Raw genomic sequence first — 23195 nt, 5'->3', positions numbered from 1 at the left:
AGAGGGCGGGCAGGCTGCTGCCCCACAGTGCAGCGCGGCTCCCGGGAGAGGGCGGGCAGGCTGCTGCCCCACAGTGCAGCGCGGCTCCCGGGAGAGGGCGGGCAGGCTGCTGCCCCACAGTGCAGCGCAGCCCCGCTGCCCCGCGCGGGACCTCGGTGGCGGCTCTCCTCGCGTGGTCAGGAGACCTTCCCGTCGTCTTCGGGCCCTGTCGCCGGCGTCTCTGGACGGCAGCGGCGCTTGGCTGCCGCGTCCTGGCCGCAGAGCTGAGCTCCCTCCAGCAGCCGGCTGCGGCCAGAGCTCCTGACCCCGTCCGCCTTGTCTCCTGCAGGGTTTTTTTCCCGGGCAGCCATCCGGTCCGAGGCGTGCAGGTGATGAAGGTGGGGAAGCTGCAGCTGCACCAAGCCATGTTCCCCCAGGCCATGAAGAACCTGCGGCTGGTGAGTGGCGGGGGGGGGGGGCACCGGCTGCGCCCGGCTGGCGCTGCGCCTCAGTCCGGTGGTGCCCGCGTGCCCCGTGGTGTGCACACGCGCCCAAGGTGCACAGGTCCGCTGTGAAGGATCCCTTGTCGCCCACCTGGACTGCGAACCCTAGGCCTTGGCAAAGCTCTCTCCCGCCCTCGCCCACCCGGGGACGGCCTCCGGCCCCTGGCCAGGCCCGTTGTCCGGCGCCACCAGCCCCGGCTCCTCCACCGGGCTCTCCCCGCAGAGCGCGTCCCGCTCGGCGGAAGCGTGGCTCGGAGCCCCGCCCCGCAGCAGCCCGCGGCCCCTGCGGCTGTCTTTGTGACCAGCTCGGGGCTGTGAGCGGGACTGAGGCACATTTACACACCGGAAGCGCGTGGCTGGGGAAGATTGGGGGGGCTGGCTGGCGTTGGGATGAGCTCCTTGCTGACCAGGGGCTCAGCTCATACTCGCAGGGCGTCTCCTTTGCTGGAAGGGGCCTTCCCCCCTGCACAGCGCACCCCCCCCCCGCACAGCACCCCCCCCCGCACCCCCCCCAGCCTGCCCCCCCTCCCCCCCCCCCGCACAGCGCCCCCCCCGGGCCTTTCCCCCCCCCACAGCGCCCCCCCCCGGCCTTCCCCCCCTCCCCCCGCACAGCGCCCCCCCCGGCCTTCCCCCCCTCCCCCCGCACAGCGCCCCCCCCCGGCCTTCCCCCCCTCCCCCCCCCCCGCACAGCGCCCCCCCCGGGCCTTTCCCCCCCCCCGCACAGCACCCCCCCCCCTGGCCTTCCCCCCCTCCCCCCGCACAGCGCCCCCCCCCCCCGCCTTCCCTCCTCCCCCCCGCACAGCGCCCTCCCCCCGGCCTTCCCCCCTCCCCCCCCCCGCCTTCCCCCCCTCCCCCCCGCACAGCGCCCCCCCCCCGCCTTCCCCCCCTCCCCCCCCCCGCACAGCGCCCCCCCCTGCCTTCCCCTCCCCCCCCCGGCCTTCCCCTCCCCCCCGGGCCTCCCCCCCCCTCGCACAGCGCCGCCTCCCCGGCCTTCTTCCCGCACAGCGCCGCCTCCCCCCCCAGCTCGGCTGGCCCCCGCGGGGTGGGCCCCGCAGGTGCACCCGGCGCCATGGCCCGTCTGCAGGGGGCTGTGCCCGGAGGGGAGGGCGCAGCCGGCCGCTTGAGCGTTTTAAGAGGAGAAAACCAGCGAATACCTAAGGGAGCCTTAAAAATCAGCTTCCTCGATGCTCCGGCCGCGCTCAAGGCCGCTCCTGGCCGCTGCCGACAGCTCTCAGGCAACAGGAGGAACTCTAGGGTTTCTGGAAGGTTCTCACCCTTTCCATTCTCGTTCCCCTGACACCTTTAGCAGACCGGGAGGTGCGGGCGTTCCTCGCTGTGGGGCGTCCCTCCCCTCGCCTGGTCTGTCCGGGGCGTTCCTCGCCTGGTCTGTCCCGGGCGTTCCTCGCTGTGGGGTGTTCCTCACCTGGTCGGTCTGGGGTGTTCCTCGCCTGGTCTGTCCGGGGCGTTCCTCGCCTGGTCTGTCTGGGGCGTTCCTCGCCTGGTCTGTCTGGGGCGTTCCTCGCTGTGGGGTGTCCCTCACCTGGTCAGTCTGGGGCGTTCCTTGCTGTGGGGTGTCCCTCACCTGGTCAGTCTGGGGCGTTCCTCGCTGTGGGGCGTCCCTCGCCTGGTCAGTCTGGGGCGTTCCTCGCCTGGTCTGTCCGGGGCGTTCCTCGCTGTGGGGCGTCCCTCACCTGGTCAGTCTGGGGCGTTCCTCGCTGTGGGGCGTTCCTCGCCTGGTCAGTCTGGGGCGTTCCTCGCTGTGGGGCGTTCCTCGCTGTGGGGTGTTCCTCGCCTGGTCTGTCCGGGGCGTTCCTCGCTGTGGGGTGTTCCTCGCCTGGTCTGTCCGGGGCGTTCCTCGCTGTGGGGTGTTCCTCGCCTGGTCTGTCCGGGGCGTTCCTCGCTGTGGGGTGTTCCTCACCTGGTCGGTCTGGGGTTTGCAGCCCGCAGACAGCGCGTGATGTAGGGGCAGCTTCCCCAGGCCGCCCGCCAGGTCGGGGCCAGCACGCCTTCCAGAAGTCTCCAGGTGAATCGACAGGCTGTGTGGCGGGCTCCTCACGCGCACGGCTTGCTCGCATCCGCCGAGAGGGCTCACGCGCCTTCTCCTGTGTGCAAAACGAAGGCGCTGCAGCGAGGAGACGAACGGGCAGAGCGGATCCACCCGATCAGCACGGCCAGCTACGCGCCCTGTGCTTTGAATAGGACCCAGACACGGCCCCCCCCCGCGGTCCTCCCCCTTCCGTGCGGTCCTCCCCCTCCTCCCCCCCACACGGTCCTCTCCCCTCGCTTCGGCAGAGGCGGTTTTGCAGTGCACTCGGTAGGCAGGGAGCCTTCAAGCCCCTACCCCCCCAAGTCCACACGGGAGAGCTGGGTGTGTATGGGGATCCCCTCTCCACGTGAGGGCCAGCCACGAAGTCGGGCCAGGCCCAGACCAGGCCTCATGCCCGCTTGGGTGATGGAGCAGGGCTGGGTGCAGACGCCCGCAAGCCCCCCGATGCTCCCAGGGCCCTGACACCCTGGGACCTCATCTCCCCTCCTCTAAGCCAGCCTCGCCTCTTCCAGAAACTTCCCTCGGCAATCATCGGGGCATTTCCCCCAAAGAAGCCCAGGCATGGAGCCTCACGGCTGCCAGATGGAGGGTGGGGTGGGGCAGAGCTTGCGGTCCTGAGGCCTGAGCTCCAACCGCAGCCTCCCCGGCCTCCGCCACCCCAGACCCACGTGTCCGGCCAGGACACCGGGGTGCGGCACGAGGCCACGAGGCTGGCGCCAGGCGCTCGGGTCCAGCTGGCCGCGTACAGGGCGGTCTCCGCGCGCGTGATTCTGCTTTTAGGAGGAGGCCACTGCCTGCTCTCTGGCGTTGTGGGCGGCGAGGCCGGGCGCACGGCATGCTTCCAGCTGAAAGGAGTGTGTAACCGGCGGCTGGTTCTGACCATCCCCCTCACAGGGCGAGGGTCCTGTGGGCAGCGCTGCTGGTGTAGGTGTGTGTCCACTGGGCGTGGGTATCTCCTGGGGCGTCAAACAGAGGCACATGCCCGGGCACAATCCTGCCAGGTTCCTGCTTCGGGGATGGGTTTCCTGAAGGCTCTCGGGGCTGCACGGGGCCTCAGAAGCCTGGCGGCCCTCGCCTGTGCTGCCCTGGCTGAGAACCGGCTGCAGAGCAGCGTCCGCCCAGCCGGCGGTCCGAGGCGGCGGCCGCTCCTGCAAACGCCAGGCTGAGGGACTGGGCGGCTGGAAATGAAATGATGGAGACCCTGGAGATAATGGAATAAAATGGCGCGAAGGTTTCCAGAGCCTGGCGAGGAGCAGAAACTGAGAAGCTTCAGAAACAGATGTCGCAGGTACCGTCAGGACCCAGGCTCTTGCAGAAGAAGAAGCCATGTGGCCAGCTCGGAGCCGCTCTCATTTCCACCTCGAGAAGCCCTTCCTACTGCAGGCTCCCAGGGCCCAGCCCGACCCCGCCCTGGCTAGTGCTGGGCTGGCCTTGGTTATAGAAGCTGGGTTGCAAATCAACTGTCTTTCTGCTCAGAGGCTGGCTCTTTAGGCTGGAGATTCAAACTCCTTGCGCTGTACTTTGTTTAATCCGGCCTCTTCCATGGTGAGGCTTTGTCTTTTCCCGGGTGGGAATAGGAATTCAAGCCGATCCTTTTGTGATGTGTGGTTTTCAGCTGCTCCCTCACATCCAGCCAGCCGGGTGCAAGCACGGCCAGACAGGTCCCTGCCCCAGCCTGCTCCCGCTCCCGCCCTCACAGTAGCTGATTAAAGCGTCGGTGCTGTTTTTCCCATCTCTTGGTTTGCTCTAGGGATTCCTGACCCTCGGTCATGTTCTCATTTAGGAGTCTGATGCGAGCTCTCAACACGCACAGGAAATAGACACGTGCACACTGGCTTGCAGAGCTGGCGGTGAAGGAGCTTCAGGGTTGTTCTTGGCCCTGGAAACGTGCAGCGTCCCAGTCATACGTGAGCAGGAGGAAGGAACAGAGAGAGGGTGCTATTACGAATGCTGCCTCACTCACCTTCACATAAGAAGTAATAGTGTAGGATTGGGTTTTGAACAATAACAACACCCAAAAGAGACACTGTAAGGAAGAAAACGTGGACAGACTCCAGGCGTAGTGATTAAGTGTTCATAAAGAACATGAAGCAGAGTTTCCCTGCTAGGAAGTAGCAAGAAGGAGTCGGGGGTCTGACACTGGGCAGGTGCTGCTTCCCATTCTGCTGGACAGCTCACACAAGGCTCGGGCGAAACTCAGCAGCTCAGAAATGCACAAAGTGACTGTGTCTCAAGTGAAAAAGATCACACAAAGAGCCAAGAATATCCCAATCGTGAAAAAAAAAGCAATCACTGGATAACAGAGGTACCAGAGTTGTCTGACAACAATTTAAAATAGCTATTATAAAATGCTTAAGTAGACGATTACAAATACCTTCCAAGCAAATGAAAAATCAGAAAATCACGGTAAAAAAAAATAGAAAATAGCTGGATTCCAGTGGCTCACACCTATAATCCTAACTAGAGGCTGAGATCTGAGGACCAAGGTTCAAAGCTAGACTGGGCAGGAAAGTCCATGAGACTCTTATCTCCAATTAACCACCAAAAAGATGGAAGTGGAAGTGTGGCTCAAATAGTAGAGCACTAGGCTTGAGCAAAAAAGTTCAGGGACAGCACCCAAGCCCTGAACTCATGCACCAAGGCCGGCACAGAAAGGAAGGAAGGGAAGGAATAGAAGATACAAAGAAGCAAACAGGAATCTAAGATCCAGGAGACATAGTAACTAGAGTAGAGTCAGCAACAGAACAGAGACTACCAAGGAGCAAACTGGTGACCAGAAAGCACTTGACCTGAAAAACAAGGGGAAAAGAACTGAGAAGAGTACAATTAGAAAGAGCCTCCAGAATCTGTACATCAGTGACAATCGATCTAAGATTATTGTCCCAGAAGAAGAGAAGCAGGTGGGTGGGAAAGGTCTGAGAAAAACAATGTTGGAAGCATCAAATCTGAGAAGAGGAAGTAAAATCATCTCATCACAGACGACCTGGTGCTGTATATAGAGAAAACACAAACACACACATACACTGTTAGAACTAAGAAATGAATCCACAAACTAGAATACAAAATCAACATTATCAGTCAGTTGTGTTTTTATATATTAGCAATAGACAATTCAAAATGAAATTAAGGAAATTATTCTATTGATAATAGTATCAAACAATAAAATACTAAGAATTAAAGAGATGGAATAAATGTTTAAATAAAACCTCTAACACGTTGTTGAAAGGACCAGCCTGAGTAACAAAGTGAGACCATATCTCAGAAACCAAATGGTACCTGCGGCTCACGCCTGTAGTCAGTCCTAGGTTCTTGGGAGGCTGAGCTAGAAAGAGGATTTGAGGCTAGACCAGGCACAAAATCCACTAGACTTCATCTCATAGAAGAGAAGCTGGTAGCAAAGGCCCGTTATTCCAGCAACTCTTGAGAAGCCTGAAGTAGGCTGAGCAAAGGTCAGCACACACCTGGGCAGAGCCGCTCCTAAAGGCGTCCCTTGAAAAACAGGGCAGGAAGTGTGGCTCAGCCGCAGAGCAACAGCCTAGCAAGCATAAGGCCCAGAATTCAAACCCCAGTGCTACAAACAAAACCAGGTAGAATGGAAAGGAGAAAGTAAACAAAACCACGAGTATAGCTAGAGGCACCAAAGCCCTTTAGCTACCATAAATAGAAGAACTCAACGGAAAACCAGCAGGATGTGTGAAAATTCAGTAACACCACCAGCAGTGGAGTCTAATCAGCATTTATAAACACTTCACACCACAGCAAAATACACGTTCTTCCTAAGGATCTACTGAGCACATACAGAGTAGGCCGCATTCTGGGCCATAAAACAAATTCCAATAAATGTGGAAGATTCATTCGTGTAAAATCATGCCAAGTAAAGTCTCCGACCACAGCCAGAGAATTCAGTTAGAAGTCAGTAACTGCAGTGGGAAACAGCGTCAAGTGCAAGTCCTGTCTGGGTCTGGGGCGTCTGTGGTGGAATTTCTTGTCCTCATTCGGTGGAGACCCGAGGCTGGGGGAGGAGACGGGGCTTCACGAGCAGCCGCCGGACCATCAGCGATGGCAGGTCTGCCCTGGAGCATGGCCGCCTGCCTGTGACCCTTCCCGAGGTTATACAGCGTCCTCATCAGCCACCACCATTACTATTATTATCATTATTATTTGGGACAGGGCCCCGGGCCCTCCCTCCATGTGTCATACCTCTATTTAATACAGTTTGGCTATGGTGATGACAAACTAGTTACACCCTGACTCTGCCAGGCCAGAGCGCCCCTAAAGCCAAGGCCAGGTCTTGTTCCTCCCAGGGACCCCGCACTGTGCTTGGGGAGCTGGTGTTCGAAGTGCCAGAGGCCCGGGGTCTGGGTGGCCCTTGCTTCTTGCACACCTGTTTGCACGTCCTGCTGAGGCCGCGGCCTGGGAAAGCTCAGGCCGCTCCTCGCCGGCCGCTGCCCGCGCCCTGGCCCAGGCTCGGGATTCCTGCGCAGCGGAAAGTGTAGGAGAGTGCGATGAGTCATATGCTTGCGTCAGAAATCAGTGTGAGCGGGACATGGTTTCCGTTGTCTGCGTTATTCGTTCTGTGTAATCTGTTGCCAGTTCTAAAATTGCTTTCTTTGTAAAGCAGCGGCGAGGTTGGAGTCGGTCGGGACCGTGCGTTGTGGGTGGTGAGCCGCCGGACGGGCCGCGGTGCCTCCCCGCGCCAGCTCCGCTTGCCATTTCCGAGTCAGCTCGGCTGCGGGAGGAGATGAGCCAGAATTGTCCTCTGCGGTGGCGCCCGGGAGCCGCCGCTCCGGGCCGGGGCCTCGACAAGCTCCCCGCCCGGGGCGCTGCGCCCCCGAGTCCTTCCGCCCGGGATGCGGCCCGCCGCCCCCCGCAGCCAGGCTGCGCGCCCGGGACGTGGCCCGCCGCCCCCCGCAGCCAGCGTCCTCCAGCCCGGGACGCGGCCCGCCGCCCCCCGCAGCCAGCGCTGCGCGCCCGGGACACCCCGGATGCGGCCCGCCGCCCCCCGCAGCCAGCGTCCTCCAGCCCGGGACACGGCCAGCCGCCCCCCGCAGCCAGCGCTGCGCGCCGGGGACACCCCGGATGCGGCCCGCCGCCCCCCCGCAGCCAGCGCTGCGCCCGGGACGTGGCCCGCCGCCCCCCGCAGCCAGCGTCCTCCAGCCCGGGACGCGGCCCGCCGCCCCCCGCAGCCAGCGCTGCGCGCCCGGGACACCCCGGATGCGGCCCGCCGCCCCCCGCAGCCAGCGTCCTCCAGCCCGGGACACGGCCAGCCGCCCCCCGCAGCCAGCGCTGCGCCCGGGACGTGGCCCGCCGCCCCCCCGCAGCCAGCGTCCTCCAGCCCGGGACACGGCCAGCCGCCCCCCGCAGCCAGGCTGCGCGCCCGGGACGAGGCCCGCCGCCCCCCGCAGACAGCGTCCTCCAGCCCGGGACGAGGCCCGCCGCCCCCCGCAGCCAGGCTGCGCGCCCGCGCGCACAGGAATCAGACTGCTAGTCTTTTCCTCTGTTCTCCTCCATCTGTCTGTCGCTCAGGAAATCTTCCTATCTGTCCATCGGTCATTTTGATGTCCCATCGGTTTGCTGTCTAGCCGGGTGATGTCCTCTTCCTTCAGCCTCTGCGTTAGTCCCACGTCGGCGCCGCCGCCTCTGGCCCGCCGCGAGGGCCGCCCGCCGCTCCGCATCAGCAGCGCTTCCCAGCCGCGCTGGCTGGGCCGAGCCGGGGCCCCAGAGCTCTCGCCACAGTCTGGAGGCCCGGACTCCGGGTCAGCGCTGGAGGCCCCTCGGCTGGAGGCCTGGGCTCCCGTCAGCGCTGGAGGCCCCTCGGCTGGAGGCCTGGGCTCCCGTCAGCGCTGGAGGCCGCTCGGCTGGAGGCCCGGGCTCCCGTCAGCGCTGGAGGCCGCTCGGCTGGAGGCCCAGGCTCCGGGTCAGCGCTGGAGGCCGCTCGGCTGGAGGCCCGGGCTCCCGTCAGCGCTGGAGGCCGCACAGCCGGGCGGGCGCGGTGCACGCAGACCAGCCGAGGGCTCCGGCGCTGCGCTGCCCCCAAGTCAATACTCAGCAAAGTCAGGGCGATCGTATCACGTCACCACCAACGCGGGAAGCGCCCGCGCGCCCGGGGGTGGTTTCCTCTGCGAGCTGCGCGTGCCGGGTTGGACACAGCGGGGGAGCGTGCGGCGCGGACGTGCTCAGCTGCTGTTGGTGTCGGCCTCGCTCCCCGGCCAGGCCTGGCTCTCCCACGCAGGCTGCGGGGCGTCGGGGGTGGGCACGCGAGGCCCAGCTGCCCCCCAGGAGCTTGGTCCCCCACAGGTGCCTTGCGGAGGCTTCCAGGGGTCTCCGGAGCACAGGCTGCGATGTCACCGCCCGGGCCCGGTTCCCACCGCGGTGCCGCTGCACGCGGTGCTGAAGCCGTCCTGGCGGTGGATCGCTGCGCTGCGAACCGCCGGCGCCCCCGCGCCCACCCGGTCCGTGGAGCGACCAGAACCTGCCGCTCTCGCCCGGCTCTGACCTCTCCCCTCCTTGCCCTTAGGCCTTCGACATCATGCGCGTGACCCACGGCCGAGAGCACAGCCTGATCCAAGACTTGATCCTGCTCCTGGAAGAGTGTGACGCCAACATCAGAACCTCGTGAGGGACGGCGGAGGGCCGCGCCCCGCGCCCGCCGTGCCCTGCGCCCGCCGTGCCCGCTGTGCCCCGCGCCCGCCGTGCCCGCTGTGCCCCGTGCCCCGCGCCCGCCGCGCCCCGCGCCCGCCGCGCCCCGGCCGCAGCCAGGCCCCGCGCCCACCACACCCCCGCGCCCCACACCCCTGCCACAGCCAGGTTCTGCGCCCCGCGCCCGCCGTGCCCACCACGCCCCTGCGCCCCGCGCCCACCACGCCCCTGCGCCCTGTGCCCACCGCGCCCCTGCGCCCTGTGCCCACCGCGCCCCTGCGCCCCGTGCCCACCGCGCCCACCGCGCCCCGGCCGCAGCCAGGCCCCGCGCCCCTGCCGCAGCCGCGCCCCTGCGCCCCGCGCCCCTGCGCCCCTGCGCCCCGTGCCCACCGCGCCCACCGCGCCCCGGCCGCAGCCAGGCCCCGCGCCCCTGCCGCAGCCACGCCCCTGCGCCCCGCGCCCCTGCGCCCCGTGCCCACCGCGCCCCGGCCGCAGCCAGGCCCCGTGCCCCTGCTGCAGCCACGCCCCTGCGCCCCGCGCCCCTGCGCCCCGTGCCCACCGCGCCCCGGCCGCAGCCAGGCCCCGCGCCCACCGCGCCCCGGCCGCAGCCGCGCCCCTGCGCCCCGTGCCCACCACGCCCCTGCGCCCCGTGCCCACCGCGCCCCTGCGCCCCGTGCCCACCGCGCCCCGGCCGCACCCAGGCCCCGTGCCCCTGCTGCAGCCACGCCCCTGCGCCCCGTGCCCACCGCGCCCACCGCGCCCCGGCCGCAGCCAGGCCCCGCGCCCACCGCGCCCCGGCCGCAGCCAGGCCCCGCGCCCCTGCCGCAGCCGCGCCCCTGCGCCCCGCGCCCACCGCGCCCCGTGCCCACCGCGCCCCTGCCTTAGCCAGGCCCCACCACCCTGCCAGGCCCCGCACCCCGCACCGGCCGCGGCAGATGTCACCGCTGGGATCGCTGCCGCGCCTGCCTGGGCCGCGGTGTCCGACGGGGCGGCCAGCCGAGGGCTCGTTAATGATGCACCAGCGCGGTGGGAATAAATACTTAAAAATTCCCTGAAAACGCCGCCCGGTCACTTTTCTTTGCAGTTATTGGCGATTTCACTGTTCAAGATCTCCAGATAGAATACACTACTAAAAGATAACACAGTAAGAAACAACTCTCTCTCTCTGAAAATCTGGGGAGTTATTGGATTTAAAAAATCACTATTTTCACAACTACTCCCAACACAAACTTCCTATCCACTTCTAGCAAGAAGCAGAGTTTTGTCTTAGTTTCTGTTTTGTTGGTGCGTGCTCGTCTTGCTGGGGTTCTGTGGCATTCAGTGCGTTCACACAGCGCGCGCAGACAGCCCCGGTCCTGCCAGCCTCTAGCAGCACTCTGTTCTATATTCACATCAACTTATTTTTGTCAGTCGTGGGGCCTGAACTCTGGGCCTGGGCACTGTCCCTCAGCTCTTCAGCTCAAGGCTAGCGCTCTACCACTTGAGCCACAGTGCCACTTCTGGCTTTTTTCTTTTGCTTATGTGGTGCTGAGGAATCAAACCCAGGGCCTCAGGCATGCAAGGCAAGCGCTCTACCACTGAGCCACCTTCCCAGCCCTGTATTTTTTTTTAGCTTTTCATAAATGAGAGTTTACAGTACTTGTGTTTGTGTTGCCTTATTTAAATGTGCCTTGGGCTCCATCCAATATGCTACACACCCCAGGATTTCATTCATCTTTATGGCCGAACGATATCCCACGGTGCACCGTGCACTGTGCACCGCATTTTCTTTGTTGAGAAGCACCGAGGCTGGCCACGTAGCGGGACTTTGAGCAGCGTCACAGGAAGCAGAGCTGGCAAGGGCCTGTTGTATCCACCGATGCCAGGCCCTCCTGCCTTCCCAGAGGCCGGTAACTAGATCAGATGCCAGTTCTGTTTTTAAGGCAATCCCCATTTCCTCTACCATAGCTGTACCCATTAGCATTTCCCCGTCCTCATCAGTGTTTGTTCTGGTTTTCATTTGGATAATGGCCGTTTTAGCTGCTCAGTTGCTATCTTGTTACAGCTTTCATTTGCACTTCATGATGACTCGTGATACTGAGCTTTTTTTTTGTATTTGTTGAATATATGCATTTGTGCTTTTGAGAAATCTATTCAGATCAGTTGCCTATTCTATTATTGGCTGGTTTATTGAGACTTCTGAGTTCCCCCAAGATATTAACTCTTTTGTGGGTGGACAGTGGCAGGTATTTCCTCCCACTCTGTAGTGTCTCTTCATTCTATTCGTTTTCCCTTGCAGCAAGGAGTTTTGGGTTTGGTGTGATCTTGTCTGTCAATTTTTGCTTTGGTTTTCTATGATTCTGAGATCATATCTAAAATGTCAACTTTACCTCTGTCAATAAAGTCATCGCCCAAGAGAGCGTGACTCTGTGTCTCGCAGGCCTGCCTGTAGGTCTTTGATCTGTTTCTTGGCATGGTTTTGTGCACGAGGCCAGGTCCAGGGTCAGCCTTCCACATGAGGGCAGCATCTTCCCTCCAGCCCGCACGTGGGCGCCGGTGTCCGAGCACAGTGTTCCTCGCTCGCCATCCTCATGAGTATACTTGTTCTCCCCCGCACTGCGTACTGAGCGCCTGGGACTCCCCAGCTCTGTGCATGGAGATTCCCTTTCACGGCGCTGGTTGGGGCAGTTTTCCCTAGAGAAAGCAGGATGTCCTGTGCAGGTGCCTCCAGGGTCTGCAGATCTGTTTTCCTGCACCGCCATCTTGCTTCTGTTGCTATGGATGAAAGGTGTGTCTTGAAATCAGGTATGTGTTGCCTCTGGCTGCTTTTTCTTCTAGATAGATATGTCTGCTCAGGCTCTTTGGTGATGAAGCAGGACTTCGAGACATTGTCTTATTCTTTATGATAACTGTGGTGTACATTATTTATTCACAAACTATTTCTAGCATAAGAATTCTCATCCTGAATCTTAGGAAGATATCATTTGGGCCTTACTGGAAAGGGTAGGAAGCAGTTTTGGATTTTATTATAAAGGTGATGGATGGAGGGATCACAGTTACATAAGTCAGGCATGGAGTCCATTTCTTTTTGAGAATTGCCACCCCCTCCCTCATTTTCTCCCAGTTTTTCCGCTCCCGACCTCCCTCCCTGCAGGTTGTATAGTTCATTTCCAACAGCGTCTAGTGCGCGCCACCGCAGAATTGCTCCGTCCTTCATGCACTGTTTCTGTGCTCCCCTCCTGTTCCCTAGGTCAGATCGATGTAAACAAGACAAAGGGTATGGAAATCAAAAACAGTGACAAAATGGAATAAACCAAAGGGGGGGAATGAGCCGTAATTAATAAAAAAAACCACCTCGTTTCCATTTCTTGTTCATTTAGACAAGCATCATTTTATGTGATCAAATGCACTTGTGCCCTTGTGATCCTCTCCTGAGAACATCCTGATAGAAAGTCTTAATGCAAAAGGAGAAGAACGTCCAGACATGTGGCTCCTGGGTCACTGTGAGCACTGTGTGACCCTGTGCATTGCGCTCTTTTATCCGGATCCGTGGCTCTGTGGGCTCAGGCTGCCCACGCCGTTCACGCCGCCCAGGTCACACTCACTCTTCTCCCACTTCCTCCTTGCAGCTTCCCGGTTTTTTGGCCTGCTTTCCCGCCTTCCTGCTTTGGACAAATAGACGATGTCAGCCTTTCTCTTCCTCTTCCAAAACACTTAAATCTTTTCTGGCTCAGCCACCCTGGGCGCAGGGCGGACCGCAGTGAGGCGGAGACCCGTGCACTGGAGGCCCTTGGATACCAGCAGAGATAAGACAGGCGGCTCTAGTGCAAGAGCAAAAGCAGCTCGGGGACCGTGCCCAGGCCCTGAGTTAAGCCCAGGACTGGCGAGAAATCGAAAGGAAAGGAAAGGGCACCCTCCCTGCTCCTCTCCCCCTCCCAGACCTCCCTCCCTCTCCCCCTCCCTCCCCCTCCCTTCCAGAGGGAGCAGCAGCCACAGTGGCACTGATGTGCCATAGCCTAACAGAGCCTGCCTACTTTGCAGCAAGAAAGCTGAGCACTGGGAGCCGGAGTCCGGAGGGCATGTCTGCAGGAGCTGTCTCTTGCCCCAAACCCTTCCTGTCCCCTTCTTCTGCTTCCTGTCCACCATGATGAGAAATGCTCTGCTTCACCATGCCCTCCATGGTGGACTGGCCCCTCTGAATCCACAGGCCAGAATTAGTTTTCTCTCCTTTTAGTTGCTTGTGCCAGGCCTTCTGTCACAGGCCATAGGTTCAATCCCACGAACCACCTGTAATTCTAGCCACTTAGGAGACTTGGAGCAGAAGATCATGGTGTGAGGACAGCCTTCAAACCTCTTTCTAAGCCTCGCAGGGCTCCATGGCGTCTGCCAGTCACCCCGAGATCTGGAGCTGGGGATGTGGCTTCACAGCCTCTGCCCATCACCCCGAGATCCAGAGCCGGAGCTGGGGATGCAGCTCTGCCCATCACCCTGAGATCCGGAGCCGGGGATGGGGAGTGCCAGGCCTTCAGGTCCTGAGGACAAATGCTTGCACTACCAAAAGAGATGCCACCAAACCCTCCAAGCAGCCATGAAATTAAGAAAACAACTGAGAAAAGCCTTTAGATTCTGATACAATGATGTATGAGCCTAAGACTTCTTAAGATTGAGCCTAAGGCTTCTTAAGATTTCACATGCACATGAAAAGCAGCTGTAAAACAAAGGCTGTGTGTCCAGGTCCGAGGGTGTGCCCAAGGGTAGAGGGCCTCCTCCTGCCCAGCATGAGGCCCTGGGGTCCAGGACCCCCCAACAGAACACTAAGTCTCTCCAGTACTTCCCGTGAGCACTTCTCAGGATTAGCCGGATGCACTCTTGTTTTCTCTTTGTGTCTGTTTTATTTTGTGAACGATCTCTCCTGCTTTAGTCAGACTTTCTGTAGGACTTTTCACCTCTATTTCCATTATTTTTGTTTGTGAACACTCTTGTTTATCTCCATGGACGGTTATCCTGGGGTGGACGGTTCTCCTGGGGTGGACGGCTGCCCTGGGGTGGACGGCTGTCCTGGGGTGGACGGTTCTCCTGGGGTGGACGGCTGCCCTGGGGTGGATGGTTCTCCTGGGGTGGACAGTTCTCCTGGGGTGGACGGTTCTCCTGGGGTGGATGGCTGCCCTGGGGTGGACGGCTGCCCTGGGGTGGACGGCTGCCCTGGTGTGGACAGCTGTCCTGGGGTGGACGGTTCTCCTGGGGTGGACGGTTGTTCTGGGGTGGACGGCTGCCCTGGGGTGGACGGCTGCCCTGGGGTGGACGGTTCTCCTGGGGTGGACGGCTGCCCTGGGGTGGACAGCTGTCCTGGGGTGGACGGCTATCTTGGGGTGGACGGCTGCCCTGTGTGGCGGAATGTTCTGCAGGCACTGTGCTGTTGGTGGCGCGTGGGCTGTGTCTGCAGGACAGATGGGGAGGGATTCCCCGAGGGTCAGGTGCAGGATGATCCCAACTCAGTCAGCACTCGCGTGTGTGAGAGAATAGCCACTGTGGTTCTTCATCTGCATTTCCTTCAGCGGATCCGAAGCCCAGTTAGGAAGAGCAGCCCGGCTCCCGCGGCCGCCTAGGGGAGCGTCGTCTTGGTTTCTCTGCGGCTCACTCTGGACCCTGGCCCACAGCAGACAGAGCTCAGAAAGGACGAAGGCTGCGGGCCCAAGGGCAGCGTTCCCGATGGAAAACAATCCCGTCAGCGCAGGTGGTGTGGACAGCCCCGGCCCTGGCAGGGGGCTCTGCCCCCCACCCCCACCCCGCAGGTGACTGACAGTGTTCTTTCCCCTCACACCCCCCCGCCACCTCGTGTTGCTTCTTCAATGACTGGGCCGGAGGCAAGGCCTGGCTCGCTCCCATAATAGAAGAGGCCGGGCTGGGCGGCGGCCTCCGCAGGGGGAAGGAATGGGGCGGAGTGCTCGCTCACTTGCTGCCACCCAAAGTCGGGCTGACGGAGGGCATGCGCGTTAGCAGCTGCTGGAACCGTGCTCCTCCCGCGCCCAGCTGGGCTTCCTCCCGGCAGGCCTGTCCCCTCCGGCCCTTGCCCGTCCTCGGCGGGCCGCGCCAGCTGTTTTCCACGCTTGGTCAGGGCGGCCAGGCGGGCACCGCCGTGGGAAATGGAAGGGCCCTGGAGAGACGAACGCGGGTCCTCAGGGCAGGAGGATGGGGCAGGCCGGGGAAGGCTGGGGACAGCTGTGCCCGCAGCGACTCGGAGGAGCCATCGCGCGGAGGCTGCGCGGGGGCACTGGCTGGCTTCCGCCGAGGAGAAGCCGCTCATGTTGATCACATGCGCGTGCGCTGCCAGCAGCCCCTGGGCAGAGGCGTGAGCTGACAGGGTGGGACACAGGCCAGGCCCCGCCACCGTGAGGGGCGACCCTGTCCGTGACCCTGTCCCTAGTCCCTCCCCTCCCAGTTGAAGGCTCGGATTCTAGAAACCTCTAGGCTCTGCCGGGGTGACCCAGGCAGGCCCTGCCCAGGGCCTGGGAGCTGCGTGGCACGGGTGCTGGGTGGTCACAGAGCAGGAGCCTTGCCCAGTGAGGTGGGCGGCACCAGCTGCTCCGGGGAGGGGGCTGAGGGGGAGGGAGGAAGCGTCCCCGGGACCAGGACAGCCTTGGCGGTGTCTGTCCAATCCCGGGCTGACCCCGTGTGACCCCAGGCACCGGGAACCGGGAAGGATCTGTAGGCCACCAAAAATACCCCACCGGATCCCAGTGGACTAGGTCTTGAACGCACTTGGCGGTGACCGCGCTCCTGGCCGAGCTGCGGGGCGAGGTGCGGGCCGGCCCGTGCTGGGACGGGCCAGGCTTTGTCCCTGGACATCTCAGGGACCAGCAGGGCTCAGACCAGGCCAAGGTGCTGCGAGGCCCGCAGCCTCGCCTTGACTCGCTTTCCCCAGGCAGAGGGACGAAGGACAAACTAGACAGAGAAGACCCGCGACTGAGTAGACAAACGTGAACGTTTAATGCCACCGTACTTTGAGTCTTTTAAACACCAGATTCTTTTTTTGACCACATTATACACCTCCACAGCCAGCAAATAATGCCTTCACACCAAGGAATGGCACACGGTTCACAGACTCACACCAGCAGCTCATGAGAACTGTGTAACCTTTTTCAGACTCTCCTCCAGGTAGTCTGCTCCTATTTATCATGATCAAGCCAATGGCTTTTCTATAGCTCTGGAAAGACCCACACACAAAACCCAGCCTGCACCGGGCTGGCCAGACCTGCCTGTCACCAAAGTGGAGAGTTTCTGACTGTAACGAATGAGCTTTATTTTAAAAAAAATTAACAGCAAACACTTATGAGCTAAGAACTTAAACATTTTTAAACAGCACCCATCTTCTATCCAGCTAAATGGTGAATTTGAAATGAGGACATCCAATACTATCATCCAGAAAACAAGGTTTTGAGGGCCTGTCTGTAGTTTGCTGATTCTGACACACGTGCATACCTGCCTGTGAATTTGTGGTTCTGACACACTCAGGCCTTGTCTGCAACTTTCCCACACAGAAGCATAGCCATATGTACATATATAACATACACAACCCACCAAGCTCGGCGCGCAGATCCGCATCTCGTAGAGAAGAAACTGAGTTCCGGAGACGCCCGTCACACACGTCCAGGGCCACAGGGCACTATGGTCGGAGCTGGAATTGGAACTTGGGTTTCCTGCCCTGCCCCTTCCCACCTGTCACCTGCCCGTACACACATCCACCTACGTACGCACGCTGGCACCGAGGGCACACTCCCGGGCACGCTGGGTGGAGGCCAGGGCCTGTGAGCCTCTGCCTCTCCCCGCCACCCAGGCACCGCGGCCACCTTACCTCGTTTCCTCCTCCCATTCCCGCAGGGCGCCACCGTCACCCAGCCTCCCGCGGGGTGACCCAGGCCTGGGGAGAGGCGGCGAGGCCCCGGGCAGCAGAGCGACCAGCCCCCAGGGGTGCTGTGCCACCCCTCCAGGGATGGAACCAGGCCGGGCACCAGCTCTGTGCGCTCAGCGGCCTCTCTCAGCCCAGCCCGCCCTCCCCTGGGGACCCAGGGAGGGGACGCGATGGCTTGGGTCCCCCAGGACGGGGAGTCACGGACAGAACCCTGGGCTGGGCCTCTGCCGGGCGCCTTCCTGCAGGCCCAGGGCCGCGGGGCACAGGCGCGAGCCCCTGCTCAGCGCTGCGGCCACTCTTCACCAGGCTGCGGACGCATTGCCACGTTCGTTGCCTTCCACGCATTGCCACGTTCATAGCCATCCGTGTGTTGCCACGTTCGTTGCCTTCCACACATCATTGCCACGTTCGTTGCCTTCCACACATTGCCACATTCGTTGCCTTCCCTTCAGCTTCCCCAGGAGCAGTGGAGGTGCTGCACACAGCCATGGCCGGACCTTTGCCCTGTTCCTGCATTGCTCCTCCCTCCTCCTGCCCCCGGCCTCCACGGAGACTGCGGGAGTGAGAACAGAAAAAGCCCCGGACGGTCCACGCGCTCACACTCCGTGCAGAGGAGGAGGTGGGACGTGTTTCCAACTGTTTCCAACTGTGGTGTGTAAATAAACTCCGACACGGCATTGCTGCCCGTCATGTCCTCAGCTCCCCTCCGAGCTGTGACTGGAGCTTGTCAGCCGGAGGGCCTGCGAGCCTGGGCGCGACGTGACCCGGTACGGTGGATGCTGCCCGGCACCAGTCTGTGCCAGTCTGTGCCAATTGGCTCAGGTCTGGGCAGGGCCACTCAAAAGCATAACGCCTTTTGTGCAGGGACACACAGATCAGCTCTGGAATTTAAAACAACAGAAAAACCAAACATTTTGGGGATTGATCAAAGTTTTAATAGCATCCCGAGTGGGAATTCTGATTTTATTAGTGGGGAATAATTAAGTTTTCAATTTAGAAATGCTATTTGTCAGGAAGATTGCTGAGTGGCACAGTGTGTGTGTGTGCGTGCGTGCGTGCGTGTGTGCGTGTTTGTGTGTACTGCAAATGGTAACTTTCCAGAGGAGGAAAAAGCACCAGGAACACAGTATTTCTGCTCACAGTCCTGTGCTGCCGTGGCCCTAAGGCTGAGCTTTGTTTCTTTTGCAGCAAAGCGGCCGCCAGCCTCTCCGTGAGCGTTGCTGTGGCGGCGCGGGGCTGTCCCCGGCCTCTCTGTGAGCGTTGCTGTGGCGGCGCGGGGCTGTCGCTGTGAGCGTTGCTGTGGCGGTGCGGGGCTGTCCCCGGCCTCGGGAGGGCATGCCCCAGGGACATTGGCAGTGCATGGCTCAGTAGGCACCAGACCTGCACGCGGGACCCCACTTCTGAAGACAGCAGCCTTGGTGAGCGGCGTGCAGTGCACGCTCCAGAGCGGGCCGCACATGTGGGCAGCAGCACAGCACCGGCCGGAGCTCTTCCCATGCCCACGACCACACACCTGCCACAACACTGGCACCAGACGCAGCTTCCCGCCGCGCGGGGCTGTGGGCTGCAGCCCTGCCTGCCACGGGGGAGGGCGGCCTGGCAGCGGCCGCCCAGACAGACCCGGAGCAGCGACCCTGAGGCCCAGAGACAGTGGCCGGGCACACACACTCCGGTGAACACCGAGGGGTTTCCTGTCCACGCGTGACTGGAGGCCCTGCGGCCAGCTGGCACCTCGGTGTGCGTGGAAGGCTCTGTGCTCCCTGGATGACAGCAGTGGCCGAGATGAGTTCAGCCGCCTCCCAAGGGAGCAGCCAGGACCCAGCCGGCCGCGTGGCTCTCTCCTCTGTGGAGCACTAGAAACGAGACCTTTGCCTTCCGGGGGTTCCATCATCCCCTGGGAGCCCCAGAGGGGGCACTCTTCGGGTAGAGGTACCCGCCACACTGCTGACGGGCGCCCTGAGCCCCAACTCAGTGCAGTCAGACAACAGCAGGGCCAGGGACACACTGCCCCGTGCTCGCCTCTGCCCACAAGGCGGTGCGCGCTGAAGCAAGATGGTCGTTTGCAGCACATCTGGGTGACTAAGGGGAGGGGGAAGGGCAGGGAGGGAAGGGCAGGGTAGGGAGGGAGGGAAGGGCAGGGAGGGGAGGGAAGGGCAGGGAGGGAAGGGGCAGGGGACAACTCCACACTCAGACCACACAGTCACAGGGTCCCGGGGGACGGCCACGTGGCCCCCTGGGACGCCCTCTGCTTGGTTAGGCTCTTCTGTCCTCTCCTGTACCGCACAGCTGTCTGCAATGTCCGCGGCGGGTCTTGTCAGGAGGCAGCTGGCTCTGTCCGCTTGCGTCCGGCTGGGCTCCTCGCCCGGGACAGCTCAGAGATGCCTCACTACACGAGCATTTCCACAGCATCCACAGCATGGTCACCTCTGACCTGCCCCCGCCCCCATCAAAACTAAGGTGTGTTTCAGATCAGCGATGCTAAGGGATGTCGAAGGGCAGACTCGAACCTAGGGGAATGTGGTTCTCAGGCCCAGGGGCCTGCAGGAACCCGTGCACGGGAGCTCTGGGTGGCTGCGGAGGCCCAGGCGGGTGAGGGAGGGCTGGGGCGGTGGCATGGTGGGGAGGGGCCCATCTCCAGGGCCGCAGGCCCGCCCCACAGGAGCCGCGCTGGCTTCTGGTCCCCGAGGCGGCCCTCCGTGCCCACTCAGGGGCCAGGCACCTGCCAGCCTTGAGCGGCTGTCACAGGAAGGGCTGCGGCCTGTGGGTCTGGAGGGCAGACCAATGGACACGCTGGTTCATGGGCCCGAGGGGCCAGTCAGCGTGGCGGCCTGGCGTGTGTGTGTGGGGGGTGGGGTGCTGCGGGCAGGCAGGGTGAGAAGCGTGCGAGCCCCAGCACACTCCCAGTTGGGGGGAGGACGCTGGGTCCCCAGGGTCCAGGCAGTGTCCCGAGGGCTGCGTGCCGTGGCTTCCGTTGTAACAGGTGCAGGATTCTGAACGGAGCTCGCAGCTGCGTGATGCGGCTCGCCCGGGGTTGTATGACGGAGGGGTGGCGGGGAGGGGGCGAGCCCTGGCGTCCAGGTGGGACAGCTTCCCGTGGCTCCTTGTCCTAAACCTGCGGTGTTGGCATCTTGCGGCGCTGCTCTGAAGCCCCGCCCCTCGTCACTGACGTCACTGGCTGAACCGGCCCAAGCTTCCAATCCAGAGTCTTTGGGATCCAAAGGAAAATAAACTTGTTATGAGGTGATGAGAACCCGGCACCAGGGGGAGGCCGGCTGTTCCCCCGGGACCCCGTGTCCCCCGGGGCAGCCGCAAAATCGCACTGACCACCCCTCCGCCACCCCGACTTGCTACGTGGGGAGACTCAGGGTCGCCAGCCGCCGAGCCCGCTCTGGAAAGGCACCAGAGCCCGCGTCCGTTTGAGCGGCCTTGTCAGAGGCACTATAACAGATGGTCGACATTTATTCGTACGCAACACAGGTCAGGAAATCGTTCTACAAACACAACTTACTTAGAAACATCAAGTCAGAAATAGGATAAAACACCGAGAAAACGAGCCGCAAGCACAAGTCCCAAGGGTGGGGCTTTCAGTCCTCGTGGTTTTCACCTTGACTAGCACCATCTGCACACAGACACGGACAGACGGCTGGTAACCGTAAAGGTTTGCAAGGCACTTGATCCGTCACTCTGGGCCGTCCTGGCGTGGCGTCTCCGCGGCGGCACGTCCACACCGGGAGTTCCACGCACGCGGCCACATCCACACCGGCAGCTCCACGCACAGACGCACTCCTCATGGTTCCTCCAAGTGCTTTTCTCTGTCCCGCGCGGGGCCCCTGCGTCCCGCGCGCTTCCCGTGGCTCTCTCCTTCTGCGTGGGTTTGGTGTCTGCACCTTTCCTACGGAAAACAAGGGACAATCCGCCTTCCTCTCCACGCGCATCCACACTTCCACCGACCTTCGTCCTCCGTCTGTCCTGCCGTCGCTGGGCGCCCGGGTCGCGCCGGGGGTGGCGTCTGACGTCCTGGGAACCGGCCGGCCCCACCTCCTCACCGGCGCCTGGAGGTGACGTCAAAGCAGGTGATCATCATGAGGTGAGCCTTGCAGAAGTTGACCCGATTCTCCAGGCGCTCGGTCACACACTCCAGCGCCTCCAGGTACTCCAGGGAGCCCAGCTCCAGAACCTGCTCCAGGTCAACTGCGTGAGAGGGGAAGAGGCTCTGTGAGCTCCAGCCTCGGCCCGCGGGCCTCCGCTGCCCTCACCCTCCCTCCACCTGCCCTGCACCTCCTGACCCATGCTGAAGACTGCCTGGGCCCCTCCACTCTTCCCAATTAGCCGCAGCTGGCAGGCTTCGGGGGACAGGGAGCTCCCCTCCGGGGGTCTCGCTTGAGTGACACGGGGACCTCGTTACCCTTCAGGCCCCTCAGGCAGCAGTCCTGCCTCTCGGCGCATCCTCACGCGGACTCCACGCTCACGGTTATGGGGGGGATGATAAACCAGAGCCATATTAATCATGGAGAGTCCCAAGGTCAGGACGGCTGACACCTGGGACCGGGAAGCCTCCACTCCAGCCAACATGGCGTGTAGTGGCCGGTGGCGGGGTCAGCCTCCTCTGTCCCTCAGCGGCCGGGCTCGCTGCCCGCTGAGTCCCAGCCGGGCCACACTGGCTCTGCACCCCCAAGTTCTGCCAGCACCCGTTCCTTAAGAGCAAGGTGATACCATCTCCAGCCTGCCCGGCCCGTCAGCCCTGTGTTAGCGACAAGAATGAAACAAGGAGCAGAGGGGGAAAACTGTCCCATGCTATGGAGCCTCGGGGCTGCAGCGGGAGCACTTCCCTGTGGCGCGGGCGCGGGTGTGGTCTGGCTTTGCAGCCAGCCGCGGCCGAGGCCAGGGCAGCGGGGCATGGTGGGGTGGGGGGCCTGAGCACCCATCCGGTGGGTACAAAACAGAACCCAGTGTGCGCAGGCGCATGGGCAGCCTCGCTCACAGCAACCGGAAAGACAAATGGACGCCAGCGGTCTGTCGGCGCTGGCGCTGTCTGGGTTTTCTGCCTGTGCCCCTTCCACACAGCCTCCCAGAGAACCCCCAGGCTGCGGACAGCACGAAGGCCAGGGCAGGTGGCTGCTTCTGAAGCATCTGGGAACCCAGATGCCCTGAGATTCCCATCCTAGAGAAAGCTGGGGCTGTGGAGGCTGAAGACCACGTCCAGGTCTGCCTCGGGCACACACCGCCCCAGAGAGCGGGAGCGCGCGGGACGCAGGGCAGGCACCGCCATGGAGAGGAGACGCGCACAGCGTAGCCTCCACGGCGGACTCCGGCTAATGGCTCCCCGAATGGAACAAGTCCAAAGGAGACCTGTCTGGGCACGGCCAGCTGACGCTAAGGAGGCACCCCTGGCGGCCACACCCGGTCACGAACTGGGAGATCATCCTACACAATGCCTACCGGACCTCGAGTCCTCCTCCCGAGCCTGCCGCGGAGGAGGCTCCCGACCAACACAGCTGACCACTGACCACGGCCTACGGCTGCCTGAGGAGGAGGCCTGGCCAGGAAATCAGGACTCCCGGGTTAAGCATCTTACCCGAGATCGCACAGCAGTGTGCAGGCAAGCACAGAGGCATGGAGCTGGGGGCTCAGCCACGAGGGCTGAACCCCACGCGGCAGGATGGGCCACGCACCGGTCACAGTCCTGAGAGCCCACCAAGGTCGTAGGAGCTGGGAGAACTCACGGACATGAAGAAGGCCGGGACGGGCGGGGTGGGGGACCCAGTGGAGAAGACCCTTGGGGGATGGGCGGGGCGGGCGGGGGGGGGGGGGTGACAGTTGAATCTTCCTCTCAACTGAGGAGAAATGTGATCATTGCCTGACCAGGCCGCCGCGGCTGTGTATGACACGGAAGCCATGCTGGACTGCTGCGTGGCTCCCAGACACCCCAACCTGCCGAGACCAGGTCAGATCTCGAGTGTGGCCCTCGAGGGACAAGTGTGTGGCCTGGGAGCAGGTGGACCACAGGCCCACAGCTCAGGAGGAGCAGCACGACTCCAGGGACAAGCCCAAGGACATGGCCGCCCATCTCTATGTGGTCCACCTGCCCTGGAGAGCCCGGAGGACCATCATCACCGCCAGACACCGAGACCTGGCACAC

General features: G+C 62.3%; 2 protein-coding genes across 3 annotated transcripts in view; one reads left to right on the top strand and one right to left on the bottom strand.

Annotated features, from left to right (window-relative positions):
* The window catches only part of Smyd3 (SET and MYND domain containing 3), a 407738-nt gene extending 398548 nt beyond the window's left edge, over positions 1-9190 (top strand). For both annotated transcript variants that reach the window (XM_042701271.1, XM_042701272.1), the window contains exons 11-12: positions 329-437; positions 9047-9190. In XM_042701271.1, the coding sequence (XP_042557205.1) occupies positions 329-437; positions 9047-9148 (211 nt within the window). In that variant the 3' untranslated portion in view covers positions 9149-9190. The remainder of the gene's footprint in view (positions 1-328; positions 438-9046) is intronic.
* An 11306-nt stretch (positions 9191-20496) lies between these two features.
* Positions 20497-23195, bottom strand: part of LOC122126728 (kinesin-like protein KIF26B) — a 117667-nt gene continuing 114968 nt past the window's right edge. The window contains exon 13 of the mRNA XM_042701191.1: positions 20497-21247. Coding sequence (XP_042557125.1) covers positions 21099-21247 — 149 coding nt within the window. The 3' untranslated portion in view covers positions 20497-21098. The remainder of the gene's footprint in view (positions 21248-23195) is intronic.

Source organism: Dipodomys spectabilis, unplaced genomic scaffold (assembly GCF_019054845.1).
Source record: "Dipodomys spectabilis isolate Male_0828 unplaced genomic scaffold, ASM1905484v1 ptg000288l, whole genome shotgun sequence".
NCBI classification, from domain to species: domain Eukaryota; kingdom Metazoa; phylum Chordata; class Mammalia; order Rodentia; family Heteromyidae; genus Dipodomys; species Dipodomys spectabilis.
The sequence above is the reverse complement of the archived record's forward strand: the minus strand, read 5'-3'. Positions and strand labels throughout refer to the sequence as shown.